This window comes from Symsagittifera roscoffensis, chromosome 5 (genome assembly GCF_963678635.1).
Source record: "Symsagittifera roscoffensis chromosome 5, txSymRosc1.1, whole genome shotgun sequence".
Classification (NCBI taxonomy): Eukaryota; Metazoa; Xenacoelomorpha; order Acoela; family Convolutidae; genus Symsagittifera; species Symsagittifera roscoffensis.
Window position 1 is genome coordinate 12146460 of NC_087066.1, and position 18404 is coordinate 12164863.

Here is an 18404-nt window from a genome sequence, read left to right on the forward strand (position 1 = left end):
TAGTCTAAAAAAATTTAGACATTGAAAAAAACTAGGTGAACTAAATACGTGATACGTGTTTGATATTGAACGACCGAATCTGCCGTACCGATGCGGCAAGAAAAGTGTGATTTGAAAAACTGGACTTTGCCTAAAGCTTTGGTTGTTTCTCTACTAAAATAAGTAAGAAAATTTGAGATAATCAATTTTCCCAAGATGATTTTCGCTAACAAAAAACTGAAGATTCACCGCCATTGCAGAAAAAATTATCGCGACCCATTCTTTTATTGGAACTTTTAATCTCAAACTTGATTGTATAAATTATATGAGAACTCAAAGTTTCCAAAAAATGGTAGAAAGTTCTAAAAAAAACGTTGAAAGACTTTCCAAAATCCATATAACTTTTCTGCAAACAGCAGGTTATAGCCGCTTAAGCAGAGACAATTTCCAAAGCCGGGACTATTAATTGAACACAACCTGAGAATTGGACATTAGTTTTCGCGCAGTCAATAAGTTTCCAAAAAATGTCAAAGATTCAAAACTTTGACTTGTTTGAAGGCCATAACTTCTTTCTTCAACCAACTCGCGAAGCCAATTTTAAAGGTACGCTTTCACTAACCTGTCTGTTCGATTAAACCTGTAAGATCAGATTTGGCAGGATAATTAGCGAGAAAAATCCAGAAATCTCAAATTAGGGAGGGTACTTTAAGAGAAAAGTCAAAATTTTTCAAAAAAAAAAACGATCACAAAATCAAAACTTTTACTTTTTGAAAGGCCAAAACATTGGGAGACAAAAAATGGGCAAAATCGCATGAGCTTCCGGAAAGCCGTACTGAGAATTGAACCCAAAATCTCGGGAACCCAAAATCTCGAGAGTTCAAAAATTAAAAAAAACGGTCAAAATCAAAAGTTTGAACTTTCAGAAGACAATAAATTCTGGTGTAAATTTTTTTGTTAGTTTCCGCAAATGCAGAGGAGCTTCCCACTACTCGTTATCTCCTTGAACCCAAAATCTCGGATTTGACAGGTTAGTTTTCGAGAATAGTCAAAAAGATTCACAAAACGGTCATAAAACAAAAAATTGACTATTCCAAGGGCCATAACTTCGCGTGCAAAAAAATGGTATTTGGTCGTAGCTACTTATGCACGGGAGCTTCTCAAAACAGTTTAAATCATTGAAACGAAAAACTCATATTTGAGAGGGGTAGTTTGAGAAAACGAAAAATAAAAAATATGGGTAAAATAATCAGCCACATTTTTCTCGAAGGCTGTAGACAGAGGGGTCAAGTATAAAAAAACTCTAGGAAAATACGCAGGGAGACAGATGAATAAGCGGTTCTGAATTGATACTCTAATTTTGAAAATCAAACAAAGTTTCTGAGAAAAACTTAAGATTGAAAAAATTTAAAACAGAAAAAATTTCCAAAACGAAAACGAAATTTCAACAAACCTATTGGTAATCATACAACCAACTTGAGAAGTGCGTATGGGATTGCTGAAATGAAACCACCAAAAATAAGGTCATAATTCCCATGAAATATAGGCCGAAATAATTTTGGCCCAGGAAATTTTTTTTAGCAAAACAAAAAAAACTAAGGAAATACGAAGTCAAGGAAAGTGAAGTTACAAAATGTAGGCGTAAGTCAAACAATAAAAACATCAAAGAAAAGTGCGCGCAGAAAAAACAGGTCCATGATTTGACAACTAATTCGATAACAGATTAGCACACAAATAATTGGCCGAAAATTTTATTTGGAACAGAATAATAAAAAAAATCAGTCCTGGTCAGATTTGAACCCAGGAACTTGGCCGTTTCAGGCATATTCGTTACCTCCAGGCTAAGGTGGCCGGAGACGCAAAGAAATTTGAAGACATTAGGAAACGAGGTAGAGATTAGTCCAGATGAGTCCTGTGGACAAAGTTGTTTACAGAAAAACAGCCTAGTATCCGGTTGCAATACCCTTGCATATCGAAAGGGTAAAAATAACAAACTGAAGGCATCCACACTAACTTTACATGTGATATTGAGTAAGAAAATGTCTGAAATCGAGTTTTCATGATTGTTATGTTGTTTGGAACAAATCATTTTTTCGGTTCATTTGATAAATTAAAAATGCATCAACTGTGTTAACTTATTACATTTCGAATGTCAAAGCACATACTAAGAAAAAGCTCTAAAAGTGCCCCAAAAGTAGCACCAATATTTGCGAGTTAGGTTGGAAAAAAGGTTCGTACTAATACACTCGCTTCGCAAAAGTACAGAACAGCTCAAATCTTTTTTACATTTAGTTTCTACTATAAAATTCTTTTTGCTCAGCTCTGCATTATTAATCTTAATCATTTCCAATTTATTCGAGGAAGCGGTTAAGTATCCTCGATTTCTATTTCAGCATAGTAGACGTCAATATCTGTCGAATCACCGCAGGAATATCCTTGGTGTCCAGGCATACAAATGCACTCTGGGAGGGCAACTGACTCTTCATCATCTCTGCCTCGTCTCCGAGTGATCCGATGAAGATGAAGGAGTTCACTCGTTCTTTCTCACTCAGCATCTCTCGTGCTAGTCTGGAGGGACTGATTCCGTAACGAGAGAAGTTGGCATCCGAGAACAGAATAAGGAATCTAAATACAAGCAAATTACACTTAGGCTAGCTCAAACATAACTACACCGCTTCTGTATCTAGTTAATAAAATAGTTATTCAAATTAATTATCTCAGGAATGAATATGCACTCACTTTCGAGCACTTATCTTCTTTTTGAAAAATCGGCTTTCAATTTTGGTAGCCCCAAAAGAGTTTTCAGTCATAGTCAACATACAGATAAAAAAGAGTCATGTACGCAAGGAAACAGAAAAAAAATACTCACTTAATCTTAGAAAAAAATTCAGCTTACCACGTACAAAGTAAAAAGATAAGTCTTTGAATTTCTGGAACAATTTATGATTGACACTTTTTTGACAAAATTAGTCCAATTTGAGATATCTGGATCGATAGGTTAATCTTTTACTCCGCCGAGAACCAGAAAATTAAATACCAATTTCGAAACTAGAAGTCGACCAAGTTTTTCATGACTTTAGTACTTTTGCTGTTCGATAGTGGAATTAGTACTTTTGCACGAGCGCAGAATAGTGTGATTGTCGCATACTGTTCGATTTTAGTACTTTTGCTGTTCGATAGTTGAATTTGCCTTCCTTTAAACAAAGGAAGTGAATTAAATTTAAAAAAGCAAAAGACTAACGCGAAAAAGTGAGTTTGAGCCAAAACAAATTTTATGACTTTTCCCGAAAAAAAGACGAAAAACAAAATCATCGTGACCTATATAAGAGCCGATATAATTTCACCCGACATAAAATAATATAGGCCGAAAAATTTTTAGCCGAAAAGAAAAGAATTAGAAACAAATTCTAAACAAGTTATGACTAATAAAAATTCCCCCTCACCCTCAAATCACATACACACAAAAAAATTTCGCTTGTCGAAAGACGCAATATGAGGCAATTAGGCCAATTTTATGTAGGCCGAAACCTATCAAGCGGAACAAAAAGGAAAAAACACAAAAAAGCCGGAAAAAAGTCATGAAAAACTATGAAACCTATTACGTTTTTCAACGATCAAAAATAGGTCAATAAGCCAATAAAAACGCCGAAATCTTTTAGGCAGAATTAACTTTATAACCAAAAAAAAACAAAAACCATACACATACAAATTCAAGGTAGTTATAATTACAAATATAAGAAAACAATCAAAACACTAAAAACAACTACAATGTAGCTTGTGTACAGCAAAAAAAAAACAGTGTGATATGGCATAGATTTGTCGACAAAACAAAAGCAGACAAATAAGCCCACATTTTTTTTGAGACGGCTTATTTCCCGTTTGAAAAAAAAAACAGGTCCTGCCAGATTGGAACCCAAGACCTTAACCGTCCCAAGGTACCTCCAGAACAGGTGTACCGGAAACGCGAAGAAAAGTGAATTTCTTATGAACTGAAACTAAATTTACCTTTTCTAATTTTGAGCACTCTCTGAGCAAAGTTATTTACGGAAAAAAGTCTTGTATCAAATTGCAATATCCTCGCTTATCGCATGGGTAATTATACTGTTGTATGAAAAAAATAGCTTTTATCGTTTCGAGTAATAAATTTAAAAAAGCAACAACTGTGCTAGCTTATTACTAATCAAATGTCAAAGCACTTGGGATTACTGCTAATTTAGCCTACCACTTCAAAAATGCCCCACCAAAGATAGCACTTTTATTTTCGTTTAAAAGCAGCAATTCGATGCCATGGCCGGTATTGTAAAATCTCGATTTCAATGGTTAAAAGCGGTAGCAAACTCCCTTCCATTTCAGGGATTAGACTCCCTGACTACCCAAGGGTTCCTCCTTTAGTACTATTAAAAGACCTTAATTTTTGGCCGGTTGACCCAAATATTTTTTTAAAGGCACCATTATATATTAACTTTGAAGGGGAAGCGCGGGCCGAGAAAAACGCAAATTTCTGGTCTAAATTGTCCAAAAAAGACCTAGAAACAGTTTTTTTTCAAAAATTTGCTTGCGGCAGAAAAAAATTGGCCATAGCAGGATACTTTTGGAGCTTTAGGTGAGCGCGGAAAATAAATTTGGTCGACCTATAAAAAATGTAGGTAAATTCTTCGATTTTTTGTTTGAAAATCCGCCCTTCTCAAAAAAATCCTATATCCAAATATTTCGCTTAAGATGTCTCAGAATCAAAACTACACATTATCAGAGAACTGATCGAAGACAATGATTTTCATATTTTCCATTACAATTTGTTAGACTCAAAACTCGTTGATTAAATACTCCGCAGTTCTCAAAAAATTAGAAAACGGATAAATGAAAACCACAAGACTAAATAATCTCAAATATTTATAGGTATGCAAAGATTTCTTAAACGCTTTACCCATATTGGGCAATGAACGATCAAAAAACACATCAGAACCTTGTTTGAGTGTTTCGCACAGAAATAAGTTAAAAACAACATGTACTGCAAAAAAAACGGCATAAAACTAATAACTTCAATTATATATCCGCATGCACAAAACTTCCAAATCAACTTTTAAACCAACATATACAGGAAAAATAGATAACAAAGCCAACAGACAGTTTGAAAATAGTCAGTGAATGCGAGGAAACAGAAAAAAACTGACTTTAAAAAAATCAATTTTCGAAAAAAAATCTATGGCCTTCCTCTTTGAATTTCAAGAAATTAAGATTGATCGTTTTTTTTTGGATAAAGTTAACTAAATTTGAGAAAACTGTATTCATAGGTAAGTTTTTTATTTCGCTGAGAAATTCAAAAATTAACTTTCACTTTCGAAACTAGAAGTCGTTGACGCTTTTTCGTGCCATTTCCACTTTTGTATTTGGAGAGTGCAGTTTGCCTAAATTTTAGCTGATGAATTTAAATTGAGTGCATGCATACCCAAGTGCTTTCATAAATTTATTAATTTATATAAGTGCAAATCTGTAGTTAGAAGTGTATTTTAAGACTAAAAAAACACGAAAAAAATCACCACGAAATTTATAAGAGTCCTCACTGCGTTTATCGGCTTTTAAAAAAGCGAGGCGGAAATAAGCTCGAAATAAATTCAGATGAAAACATCAAAAAAAACAATAAATAAGAATTTCAAAACTCGATAGCTGCAATTATCGTCGGCTTAAGATGAGCAATTAGAGCAAGTGAAGCCAAAACTGAACAAAGATAGCCTATTGCTGTGCAAAAAGCTTAGAGTGTTCCGACCATATTCTTGAAAAACTACAAAAAAATAAGCTTTTTTAAAAACCAATTTCAACTTTTTTGTGCGACGTGTGATGAAATGATCAGAAAGAAAGACTAAATGCTGGGCATCTCCGATACCCTAGGCTAGTAAAATGGCCATATTGATAAACAGTTTCCATCGAAACATGACTAAGGAAAAAAAAGATTTTTTTTTTGAACTTTTGAAAACTTTGAAACTTTATTTAATTAGATTAAGGGCTTGAATAAACAATTCATTGTTTGTTTACTACTAATCTGCGTCTGCGACTATCCTTCTAATAAGCCTGCTTGCACGGATTTCAACGAAAAATCGAAAACTTCAAACTGGTTTTTCTCGACACAGTCGGTTCGAATCACAACTGAAAGGGCTTTAATATGAAATATCACTCAAGCCAGTCCGATGATTGTTTGTGGTACCTGATTTTGCGAGGAAAAAAAGTAAAATACTCGAATACAAAATTCCTCCGCGTTTTCAATGGTCGGAACAAAAACCGAAAAAGTCGAGAAACAAATTTCTCAAAAAATCTGACTGAGACTCGAACTATCTCTCAGTACATAACAAATCTGAGATGTTGCTTATACTTGATACATGCATTTACCATCTGTAATTGCTTACATATTCTATGATTACCTGTTAAATTAATCGACATTAAAAATTTACAAGATCGATCGAAAATCTATTCAGCAGTCATGGAACTCGTTTACTTGCACTATTAGCAATTTAAGAAAAGAAAGTCTGCAATGGTAAAACTATTTACTCCTTCATGATAATTCAGTGCTGTGAAAACTAAGCCGACATTAAAACAATCCAATATTTAACTTAAATAAGCCGGAAATTTTCATCTGTTCAAAAAATACAGCTCATTTGGACGCGAAGAAAAATATGAAAATTGATACCCGATTGCTTTTCTCCAAATTTTTTGCTAATTTTTATGGACTTGAGAAGGTTTGAAACTAAGCGTTACGTATTAAGTAAACAATATTTGTAAGTAAACAATAATACCTGACCTTTCGTCCGCTTCCATCTTGGCCAAGTCCTTGACCGCCTTTGAACATGCAGCTACCGTCGAATCGCCAGACAGACAATACTGCGAATGAGCATGCATAGTCTGCAACACCCGCAGTCTCTCTTTCTCATTCGAGGGCGCATTGTCAAGTTTCACTATTTCCACTGAGTCGTCCTCTCCCGAGTGACCGATGATGTCGTATTTGAATTTGGACTCGTAGCCTTTCAGGGCTTCCATCACCATACATACAGATTCTTAAGAGAAGATTACATGCAAAACGTGATTCCCTTCTGCATTATACAGGTAACCCTTAAAAATAGTCCAATTTAGTCAAGCATAAATGCTGAAGCTACAGGACAACACGTCTACTTCAAAACTTGAAAACAAAAAAAAACGTCACTTGACAAACAGGTCGGAAGCTATATCATTTTCGATTCTTGTTTATTTGAGCAATTTTAGCCCAAAAGCGTTTCACGTTTCGCCAGGGTCAATTTTAATTCAAATGGGCGATGCATTTATCAGCTGTGATTTTATTGCGTTTCAATCTTCGCAGCTTTTTCATGGAAGTGTTGCTTATACATTTAAATCAAACGGGAGTATATCGTTAAAAAATACCTTACCTAACTGTCTCTGTAGTCTCTGGTCGTATATGTTGAACCGGTACATGCTGCCACTAACATCACACAACAGCCTCAACAACTTCGGTTTCTTCTGCTGCTGCCCTGGCAGAGGGTCTTTCTCCCCTCTCCTCTTGAACACAGACTTCTCCCCCAAAAGAGAGTCCACTAATTTGGTGTCGTCCAGTTCTCCCAGGGTCTGGTGTTTGAGCCACTCTCTGTCTTTCTGTTTGGCTTCCAAGCTGTCAATCACTACCCTGCAAAAAAACACAAAAACATAGATTTTTGTAAGCAATCGAATGTGCAGCTGGTGGTGAGCCTTTTCATCGAAATTTCTGAAAGCCAAAATAATACCTAAAGTAAAGAGCTCAATTCAGCTAGCCTCAAAAAGTTTCTAATTTAGGTGAAAATTAAACGTTTTCTGATGATACATTTAGAACTAATTCTCACTTATCTTCCTGAGGATTTCTCAGTGTTTTAAATTGAAGCATTTGAAAAAATTATTACAACTTGTAATCAAAATTTTAATATTTTGGTTAAAGACTACCCCAGCGCCAAATTTTAAGAGCAATCATTTCTTTGATAAACTAGGATTAAAGATATGCAGTAGTTGCCTGTGTTTTCTACCTGACTGAGTTGATATGTTGTTTGACAGATTCGTAGAGTTGTAGGTCTCTGCTTCGAACTGACTCATTTCTATCTCCTTCAGTCTCTCTGCAAAAGCCTTGTCACGCATCTCTTTGGCTGCCTAAAACGCCACACGGACTCACCTTTTAGAGTTAATGACTCTTGGGCTCATGATTGTACTAGCGTGTCACTACCCTTTACGCTGCATCAAACAGATTGTTGAACCTGGAATATGTTTGGTTAAAATTTTTAAAACCATATGGCAAAGTATGGATAAAATTTACATGAAATGCAACTCCAAAATAAAGGCTGGAGAAATCCAGTGACATTTTAAAACCTTTTTATTAACAAAACTGACAAAAACTATCGAAATTGTAGCTTCCCGAAATTGATTTAACTATTATATTAAGAAAAACACTATTTTTTTCGACTTTTGGGTTTGTTCGTTTGGTAATCAGATCTATACTAGAATTAGGCACTTTTAAACTAAAATTTAACCTAAACTGAAGCATAAACATTTGCAGTTTTTGATCAAACAATTCGGCAAATGACAAGGAGACAGGCCTGATCCAGACAGTGAACTTAATAGGCTATTTTGAGAGACAAAAAACCAAACAGAGCAGAAGCAAGTCAATCAATTTAAAGCAAGTTATTTGCCCAATATTGAATCATTATTTAGTACAGCATTTGGTCTTATTTTCGGTGCTAGAGATTTAGCAGACCGGTTTTTTAGCTGACAGGTTTTTTTTAGCAGACACAGAACAATTTTAAAGTGTGACAGCTAACTTCAAACGCGGCATTGGCGATTAGAGACCGCTTGCTCCGCTGCGCTTCAATTCAACACGAGTGTTATTTTGAGCGTAAATCATTGTTTTGCCGCTAATTTACACTAGTGTTTTTTAAGTTGATAGTTTTGTTGACAAATCGTGAGATAATTGAATTAATTGGGGAAGCCTGGCCCCAGACTGAGCGTCTTTTTGAGTCTGTCAATCAATCATCCATCACTTTATTACGTTGGTCAGCTAAAAGACTCAAATTTCACTTTTTATGCTAAAAGATTTGTCTGCTAAACGATCGGTCCCCCTTATTTTCGTTCGATTTGAGGGCAAGCAATTTGTGAAACATATTCGTTTACGGCCTAATTTGTTCAATTAGCCACCAAAAAGCCTTCAATTTGTTTGTTTTACTTGTTATTAAGTTCACTGTCTAGATCAGACCCGTCTCTTTGTCATTAAACAAAAAAGACAACATTTTTGAAACATCATCTTGAAAAGTATCAAGAAGACAAATTTTTTAAGCACACCTTCAGCACATGTGGTGGTACATTTTGCTTCATCGAGTCAGGCACCTGGAACACCTGGTGTCCTAGATTGAGTCTGTAGGGTCCGCCCACTCCTCCGAGTCCCGCAGTGTCTGCTCCTCCGGATCCACCCGCCCACTGATTGCCACCCACGTGCGGATCGCCTGGAACCCACAAAGTATTAACTGATTAGTCAGTTTTTTAAAACTATAATGTACATACAGACTTATGGAGAAAACATTTAGCTTTTGATATGCTGAAATTCTTCATTCTAAGCATCTGATAAAATAAAATCATGGCTTTTCGTTTCTAGAGCAGAACACAAATCTGAGCCTGGTTTATCAGAAAAAAAGTTATAAATTGCATAAAGTGGTCTGATTTTCATGTTGTGTTTCACTAGTTACCTCAAAAAAGCAACTACAATTTTCCCATTGAACTAACCTTTTGCATCTACTTTGCCATGTTTCGGTCCTGTTGCCTCTCTCTGTGAATGTCGTATTTTGATTGGCTCGTCCTGATGCCCAATCATGTTCACCCACTTCTGATACGACGCCCGCAATGAGTCATAATTAACTTCCCATTGACGCAAAGTACCCCATGGGTCACACGTATAAACATATGAATGACCGTCTGAAGATATAACAAGATTTTGTCCATGCATCGGCGCTAAATATCGCGACATTGCGTGCTCGTATTTATTAGTTGGAATTGGCAAGTATCTAAGCACCTTGGATCGTACGTTGATCCACTCTAGAGACGTTGGATAATCAGCGAGATGGATATCATCGGGCAATGACTGTTTCGGTATAAAACGGGTATCAACTAAAGAAACCGCTGCAAACGAAGGGTTAAGAAATATCGAACTCGGCGAGTTTCTAAGGGTCTCAGATCTTTTGACTCCATACACTTCACCGTCATCCAAATCTGGAAATCCAAGAGAAATTCCGACCTGGGTTCGATCCCCGGTCACCAACTTGGCAGGAGTAACGATGTTCTGGTTCTCCAGGAACTCTGAGACTTGACTGGAATCGAAGTAGCCAGAGCATCTCAAAGTGGAATCGTTAGCAGAATTACGTGATTTATAGACAAATATTTCTTCCTCACTTGAACTTTCGGACTCCCTGGTATTCGGAATGCGAGAAAACTTGATCATTTCGTTTTCTACATTGTACACCGCAAGGTCATCTTCAGAGAGAAACTCTACGTTTCTTATTTCAAATGGAACATTTATTTCCAAAATTTTATCCAAATTGAAATCAAGCACTAGCATTTTTTCGCTATTTGGTTTATAGAAAACTAACTTTGAATTTACAGCTTCGCTGCTAACCATTTTGAATGATCCAGCAGAAACTTTTCCTCTTCTGAAAACAGAACTCATAGCATTTGAAGGTCCTTCATTTGTTAATCGTTCCAAATTCAGAATTTTCCCTTGGTTGTTAGCTGGGTCAACTAAGAGTAAAATATTATTTTGAGGCGAGTAACAAGCAACAGAAAAATTTCCACTACCAATATTCTCTGCTCTCACAAAATTCAGTTGTAAAGTTGTACATAAACTGGTTCGGTCAAAAACCTTGCTCAAGTCGGTACACGAACAAGATGTTTGATTCAAAGTCTGCACGCTGCTTTCAGTCGGAACAAAAAACAATTTGCATGGAAACAACGAAACTGCAAAAACACCAGCTGGACTGTTCATGTTTTCTGCAATTTTAAGCGCTTTCATATCACAAATAGCCGAACTTTTATCGATCGGAATCGATACTATCTTTTTCTGCTCTTGAAAAAATTCTGCTCTCGGCGAATAAGTCTGCATTTTTCTCATTTCTGGTGATAATCTTGTAGAATCGAAATCCATGTTGGTCGCTACGATTTTTTGCGTAGCTGATATTGGATTGTCAATATCGCTTCTAATGACTGATATCTTCTTAAAATCAGGTAGAGGTACTTCTTTGGCCATATGAACTTGAGCTTTTCCTGTAGAAACGGGGATTCCGTTTCTCTTCAAGACTTTGTTCACTTCTGTCAGATTTTGATCATCAAACCCGTCAAAATCGAAAATATTCTGAATAGCTCTTGGAATTCCATCACGTGGGAATTCTTCTAAATGCTTCACAATATTTACAAGTTCACGAGTCGAATACGGATAAGATAATACGCCTTGGTTCGAAAGATCGCGTAGTTCATCGAACGCATCAATAAGCCGAATAACGATTTCTCGATCAACATTAGGAGCATATCTCGTTAACATTTCAATCTGAGAATCTTTTCCTGGATTATCAATAGCATGACATGAAAAAAGGTCTCCCATTGCGGCAAAGAAATCGTTTCCCAAAAACGGGAAACCAGGTCGATTTGCCAAAACAATCATCCGGAAATTTGGATGGCACACAATAATTTTCTCACTACGTTGGTCAAACTTTTCTGGTAGCTTAGCGACTATTTTTCGTCCATCTGACAAATGCATGAACTTATCTTCAACGAGACCTTTCAGAATACTTGTCACGTGTGTGGGTGCTTTGTCAGCCTCATCTACCACTAGGGCATGTCCATTTTTGACAGCTTTGATCAAAGGCGAATCTTCATACACAATTTTGCCATCTTTAACACTAGGTTGAACTGTCAACGCTTGCACTGTTGTATCCCTATGCAACTGTATATACTGTCTTGGTTTCGAAAGTTGGGACAGCATTTTGTCGACTAGTTTATTTTTACCCACGCCTTGATTTCCGACTAGTAAAAGATGTTCTCCGATAGCAAAAGACCTCTTCATGTTTTCTAGAATCTTCGTTTGCTCTTCATTTTCGAAGAACAGAGTTTGAGGAATCAGAGATTCGTCTGTAGCTTCCAGAACTTCCGTATCTTTCGAAAACAAAAACGGACTATCCAATTTTTCACTTCCACTCTTTTTGGGCAGTGTAGTGAAGTTTTGCTGTTGGATGAATTCTATGAATGCTTTTTGAGGCAAAGGTGGCAAAAACTGAGGCATAAATGCACTTTCGACTGACTTGCGAACATCAATGGTAGAATCGTCTGAAATTAACTTCAGCAAGCGTTTTACTTGCTTTGTAGACAAGCAACCCGATAAAGCTTGCAAATTTTCGTCTTTTGATTTTTTCAATGAAGTTGAAAATGAACAAATTTCCGATATCAGTTTAGGATCAACACTCGGATATAGTTCCGTAAACAAGTTAATTTGCTCCGAATTTTCGATTGCGTTCACCATGTGAAAATGAAACATGCTCAAAATTTCTGAATTTAGCCAATTAACTCCACTTTTTAAGTTCGGAGGTTCCGCTAAAGCTAAGATCCTAAACTCTTCTGGGATTGCAAAGACGCCTCGTCTGTTTAACTGCTGATTATCTCTGTTCATTTTCTCTTGCAGTAGTTCAAACTTTTGCTTCGAAATTAGTTTTGCTCCATCAAATAGAGTAACTTCTCTATCGTGTACTAAACTCTGTATCGCTGGTAACGTGTCTTGTTCAACGTGGTGCAACCCGTCCAAAATGGCAATTTTTCCTTCTAAGGCCGCGTCTATGAGAGGCGAATTGTTCCAAAAGGTATCTCCGTTAGGTTTAGTTGACCTTTGCTGGAGTATGTCACGTGCTGTGATGTCGTTGTACAGCATGAATGTCTCGACCTGCTGACCTCTTAGATGAGCGAAGTGTCTTGCTACTATTGATTTTCCACTTGATTTGGGTCCAACAAGGCAGAGATCTGATCCCATAGCGAAGCTCCTGGACATATCTAAATTCATGTTTTCGGTTTTGAACGCACTTTAAGAAAACACTAGATCTTATAACTCGTACATGCCATTGTTCCTAGAGGCACGCTCAACTTTTCTTTTTAAATTTTTCTCAACTAGAAAACACATTTCTTAACACAGAGAAAGCTGAGCGTCGCACCACTTGCGATACAAAAATGAATGACTATAATTAAAATCAAACGGAAAAAAAATGTATAAAAACTTCAAAAAATCATTTTTGTCAAAAAAATTGCAATTAAAGACCATAATGTCCGGAACAAAATTACCTGCACCAATAAAAATTACTTGCAGCAAAATTACCTGCACCAATAAAATAAAAATTTTACACTGAGCTTTCAAAATAGTAGAAAGGAGCCGAAAAAAAAGTTCGTTCTGCAAAAGCTAAGCCGGCAGATACAAACAGACGGACGAATAGTCTGAAAAAGCACATCTCTAATTCCCGGCCGGACTCAAACCACTATCTTTTGCCGTATCAAGCAGTTGTGTTACCTCTACGCCAAAAGCACCTGATGATTGATTGAAACAGAATAAGTTACAATGCGGTAACAATGTCGCAAATACTTAAGCAGAAATTTTTCATGCCGAAAAAATGCTCAAAAAACTCTAACTAAGAAACTTTAGGTCCCCTTTCTCCTCGAAACACAAAAGCACACACGAAAAAAACTTCGGCTATAAAACTACTCAATAAGAGGCCACTAAATCGATATTAATTAGGCCACAAAATAACCTATTAAGCCGAAAACAAAATGAATTTTGAAAAAATCGAGTTGATAAAATTTGATAGAAACAAATTTCGATTACACCGGATATTTCAAATACTAACAAGTCCCAGTAGATTGAGCCCAGGAAGTGAATCCTGTTAACAAAGTATCTCAAGGGTAATTATCACAAGGGTAATTAACGCAAGGGTAAACAGATATTTAAAAAAGTGATGACAGCATTCAAAATTTCATCCTGTCAAACACATCGTTAAATCAAGAATATAGCCAACATGCAGCATTGAAGTTACATTGAACTCTAGGAGACCAAGAAAAATTATTCGAATTTCCGAGGAAAAAATCATCTTTTCAAAGCTCTTTAAATTTCAAAAATCATTTATAATTGACAATATTTCAATAAAAAAAAATTACTGATAACTGGGTCAATCGGCAATCTAATAACTAAAATTAGAAGTTGCAATTCGAATACACAAGCAAAAATATGACCGATAACGCTACTGGGAAAAACTGAATGAGTAAGACTTTAAGTATACAATATTTCTCAAGTGATGCACGCCAATTAAGAGCCTGCATAATTGCTAAGTGAAGCAGCCAATTATGACGCATTAGCAGTACCAGTCATCTTGAAAAAAAAAGAAAATTACCAACTAACATGCCTCAATTTATAGAGTGGACGCATTTTAACTAGTAGACAAAAAGTTCATAAAAAAACATCCGACCATGCCCAGGTTCGAACCCTCTTATTTTGTTGCGGTTCTCCTTCCCAACCTCTACGCTACAGATTCATGATACCTTGAAGCTAAAGCGCTATTTGTAATATAATAGTCTGTAGATAATAGCTGGTTATTGATCAAAATGAACACTTTCAAAATGAACACATTTTGTCGCAACGATACTTGCGTCGCAACAATATTAGCGAATTGGGTTTAAAAAAAACAGAGTTCATACTATCACACAAGCTTTGCTTGAGTAAATAACTTGTGATTGATGTTTTTCGATAAAATTAACCCAATGTGAAGAAAACTGGATCAATAAGTAAATTTTTTATGTCGCTGGAAAAACTGAAAAATAAATTCCATTACCGAAACAAGAAGCCGATCACGTTTTTCGACACTTCACACTTTTGTTGTTCAATTGTGGAGTTTTCCTTCATTTTAACAAAGAAAATGAACTAATATAAATGAAATCAAAAGTCAAACCGCGAAAACGTCACTTTGAATATGAACAATTTTTAAGACTTTTCCTGAAAAAAATTATCACGATTTATATAAGAGTCTGAACTACATTCATCTACTCTTAAAAAAAATCAAAAATAAAACTGTGAGAAAGCAGATTTGAGCTCAAGCAAAATTAGAGACTTTTGCACGAAACAACCTACAGGGCCTCACGAATTATCAGAACTACGTTCATAAAAATTCTCAAATCTTGTCGAACTTCAACCAACCTTGCAATAGTTCTTCATGTTTCTGATTCGGAACATAATCCTCAGAAGTATTTTGAGCTCGACTTGCCGCCTCCCTATACCCAGGTTTCTGATTGGTCGATTCCGGTTCGGTTGGAATTACACACTTCTTTACTATGTCTTCCACCTTTTTCTCAACTTCTTTTGGGAGAAGTTTATGCGGATACACCAAAAACAACAACTTGTTCACGTCAATATTTCTTCCAAAATGATTTTGAGCTTTCACCAATGACGTAAGAGCCATTTCAGGGAAGTGTGGTACACCTAAACTTGATGATTCTGGCGAGTTTATAATTTGAGCGTACGTCAACATTGCAGAAACATCAGTAGAAGACAGTTCTTCCGATTGAGACGACATAAGTTCAAACATTTCATTGAAGGGTAGTGCTGTAATTTTACGGGACTGAAATCTGGATCGAATCGGAGGGTCCAGGGGGTTACCTCTAAATTTGGGTACTGGAAGACCCAAAGCTATGACTCTGAAGTTCTCATTAACTCGTTCCAGTTTCTTCGATTTGAGCTCTTCCTAAATAAATAAATTTAAATTCAATTCTGTATCTTAACTTTGACACAGCATCAGATAATTCTGCGAAAACCAAGAACTTCGACAAAATTCCATCTCTGCTGACATCAACCTTCAATCATATAAAAATGAGGCACATGATAAATTACCACTCTTATGGTTCTCCTAATTCTCCAAGTTGATCGAAAACAAAGTTCAAACTCTTGCCTTGCTATATTTCTGGAGCAATTGATCGTATCTCTGTGGTGCCACCAGGAACCTGCCATCGTCCAATTGCATTTCTCTGTTTTCTAAAAGATTGTTCAGAATGGGCAGAATATTCCTCTCCGCCTTTTCAACTCCGTCAACCAGTAATACACTGCCGTTGAGAGCCGCCTTGAAAAAAAAATAAATGGCTGATCAAAGTTCATACTTGCTTATTCAAAAAAATTGTTCCACTTCCAATATAGTGACAGTCTCAGTACTCATTTGTTCCATAACGATAACAATAAATTTTCGTATCATTACAAAAGTTCAAACTTTTCAAACACCTTCGCCAACTTTTTATCAGTTTTTCATCTCATCACAAGCAGCCAAGTTGTTTCAAAAAAACTTACCTTGACAGCAGACTGATCTACATAAACAGTCCTTCCATTTTCGATCTCTCGTCTCTGTTTGATGTCACTCTCGGTCGTGTCTCGGGTAATGACGAGGTACTCCACCTCTCGGTTGGTCAACTCGGCGTAGTAGAGTGCCACTCGGCGTCTCAGTGGACCGGGTGATCCGAGGAGGAAGACGTCTTGGCCTAAGGAGTCTTTCTGTGCCAGCCATCTGGGAACAACTGCCAACATTAACTGAACTGGTCACTATATAAGAGCGTATTTTTTAAGATAATTTAATCTAGCAGACGAAGTTAGCAATGTAAGGAATTTTTTTTAGTAAGGAGTTAGTTTTTTTTTCAGACAAAATCTGAAACCGATACCCCAAATGAATTTCGATTAGGGTCAAGTGAGGTTTATTTCAACCAATAAAGGCTTTCTTCAACGCATCAAAAGCCCATCTGCTCCACCTCCATCATCAATGTTGTATCATCGTACTAATTGGTTTACTGATTTAGTTTATTACTCGTTGTGGATAAATAACTTCTTTGATTGTTTTAAAAAACAACAATATCGCAGATACTGATTGTTAATTGGAGTCTGAATGCTTCTCACCTTAGATGTCTGTTGATGAAATCGCTCTCAATCGGAAATGCTTGTCCAACAGGCACCTTCTCCGGTCTCGCCGACTCTTGCACTTCAACCTTCACATCTGCCGTAAAATACACGAAAAATAAACATGATCAGTTATTGATGCTTCGGTATTAAACATTCGAACAATGTAACTAATTAATCGATTCCTTATGGCCGCATTAGTTGATTTTTTAAAACAAATTGAGCTCCTAATAATCATAATATATTGTTTTCTGGTAGAAATTATACAAAAATTCACAAAATGATACATGACACTTTAGTAAACTTACAATTGCCTGGGAGATAACCATTGGATCTATAGATACTTTGGAGTCCCTTTAAATAACAAAGGCACCATTTTCAAACTTATTTTCCGAACTCACAGAAAGGCCAGGAGTGAAAAAATTGCAGTGCATGATCAATTAAACATTAAACCAAAAAGAGTCATTTTAAGTACCGTTGAAATGGATGTAGCTGGTGCATCTCAAATGTTGGTGACTACCTCTCCTGCCCTTGCTAACCGAGCCCCTCAGAAGTCTGTCTCTGAACTTCCACCCTCGAATCATAGTCTGAGTTAATCCTGAGACGGTGAAAAGTATATTCTGTCATTGGGTTAATCTGGAGATCATCTTGAAATCAAAAGATATCTGAAAGATATCTTTGCATCTTGGCTGACTGAATAAATAGTGCCGCTTTTAAAACACGTGTTGTCAAGTCAAAACCCACTTCGTTCATGGTCTGAGCGCATTCACAACTTCATCCGCTTTGGCGAAACGTTTGACAACCCTGCCCGCCGGATGATCCGCATTGGGTGGGCCGCGAGAAAATAGAAAAAACGATGTCTATTGTAGACACACCCATTTGCGAAGTCAAAACAAAGCCAACAATCTGTTGGAAGTGGAAAACTGTGAATGAGATCTAGTTAACAGAAAACATTTAATTAAAATCCAAGTTTCGATTGTCGGAGAAAAAATTCATCTCGCTCTTTCATTTTCAAAATCCTTGGATAATCGACAACTTGTTTCAAAAAGATAACCCCTTTGATCAGAAGATAAGTTTTTAAATATATTCCTGTTTGAAGTAACGTTTTGACAATTGAGCTGCAGTAATGGTTCAAGAATATACTCTACAGACAGTTGGAAAAGTGTCAATTAACTAATTGAAAATAGTTTAAAACGTTTATGAACACTTTTCAATCTCCTGAGAAGAAACTTTTTGAATTTCCAGAACCTTTCATGTTCCAGATTCTTTCATGACTAACTTTATTTCTATCATTGACAAAATATGGTTCAAATATTCCCTCAGACTTTTTCGGAGGCTGTAGACAGTGATGTAAAGTAAAAAGAGAGTAGGAGATTGAGCATACACACAGGGGAGCTGGCGGTCTTTCCAACGATACCTGTTTTTGACAAATCTGTAC

At 36.3% G+C, this 18404-nt stretch overlaps 1 protein-coding gene across 1 annotated transcript; it reads right to left on the reverse strand.

The window, feature by feature from the left end:
* Positions 1–2205: 2205 nt before the first annotated feature.
* On the reverse strand, positions 2206–17627 carry LOC134845664 (von Willebrand factor A domain-containing protein 8-like). Its single transcript, XM_063862693.1, is given in 12 exon segments — positions 2206–2601; positions 6767–7019; positions 7386–7639; positions 8010–8043; positions 8046–8130; positions 9313–9473; positions 9751–13050; positions 15233–15776; positions 15981–16148; positions 16370–16583; positions 16967–17063; positions 17442–17627. Coding segments are annotated over 12 exon segments (5460 nt in total). The 5' UTR covers positions 17551–17627; the 3' UTR covers positions 2206–2360.
* Between the last annotated feature and the right edge of the window lie 777 nt (positions 17628–18404).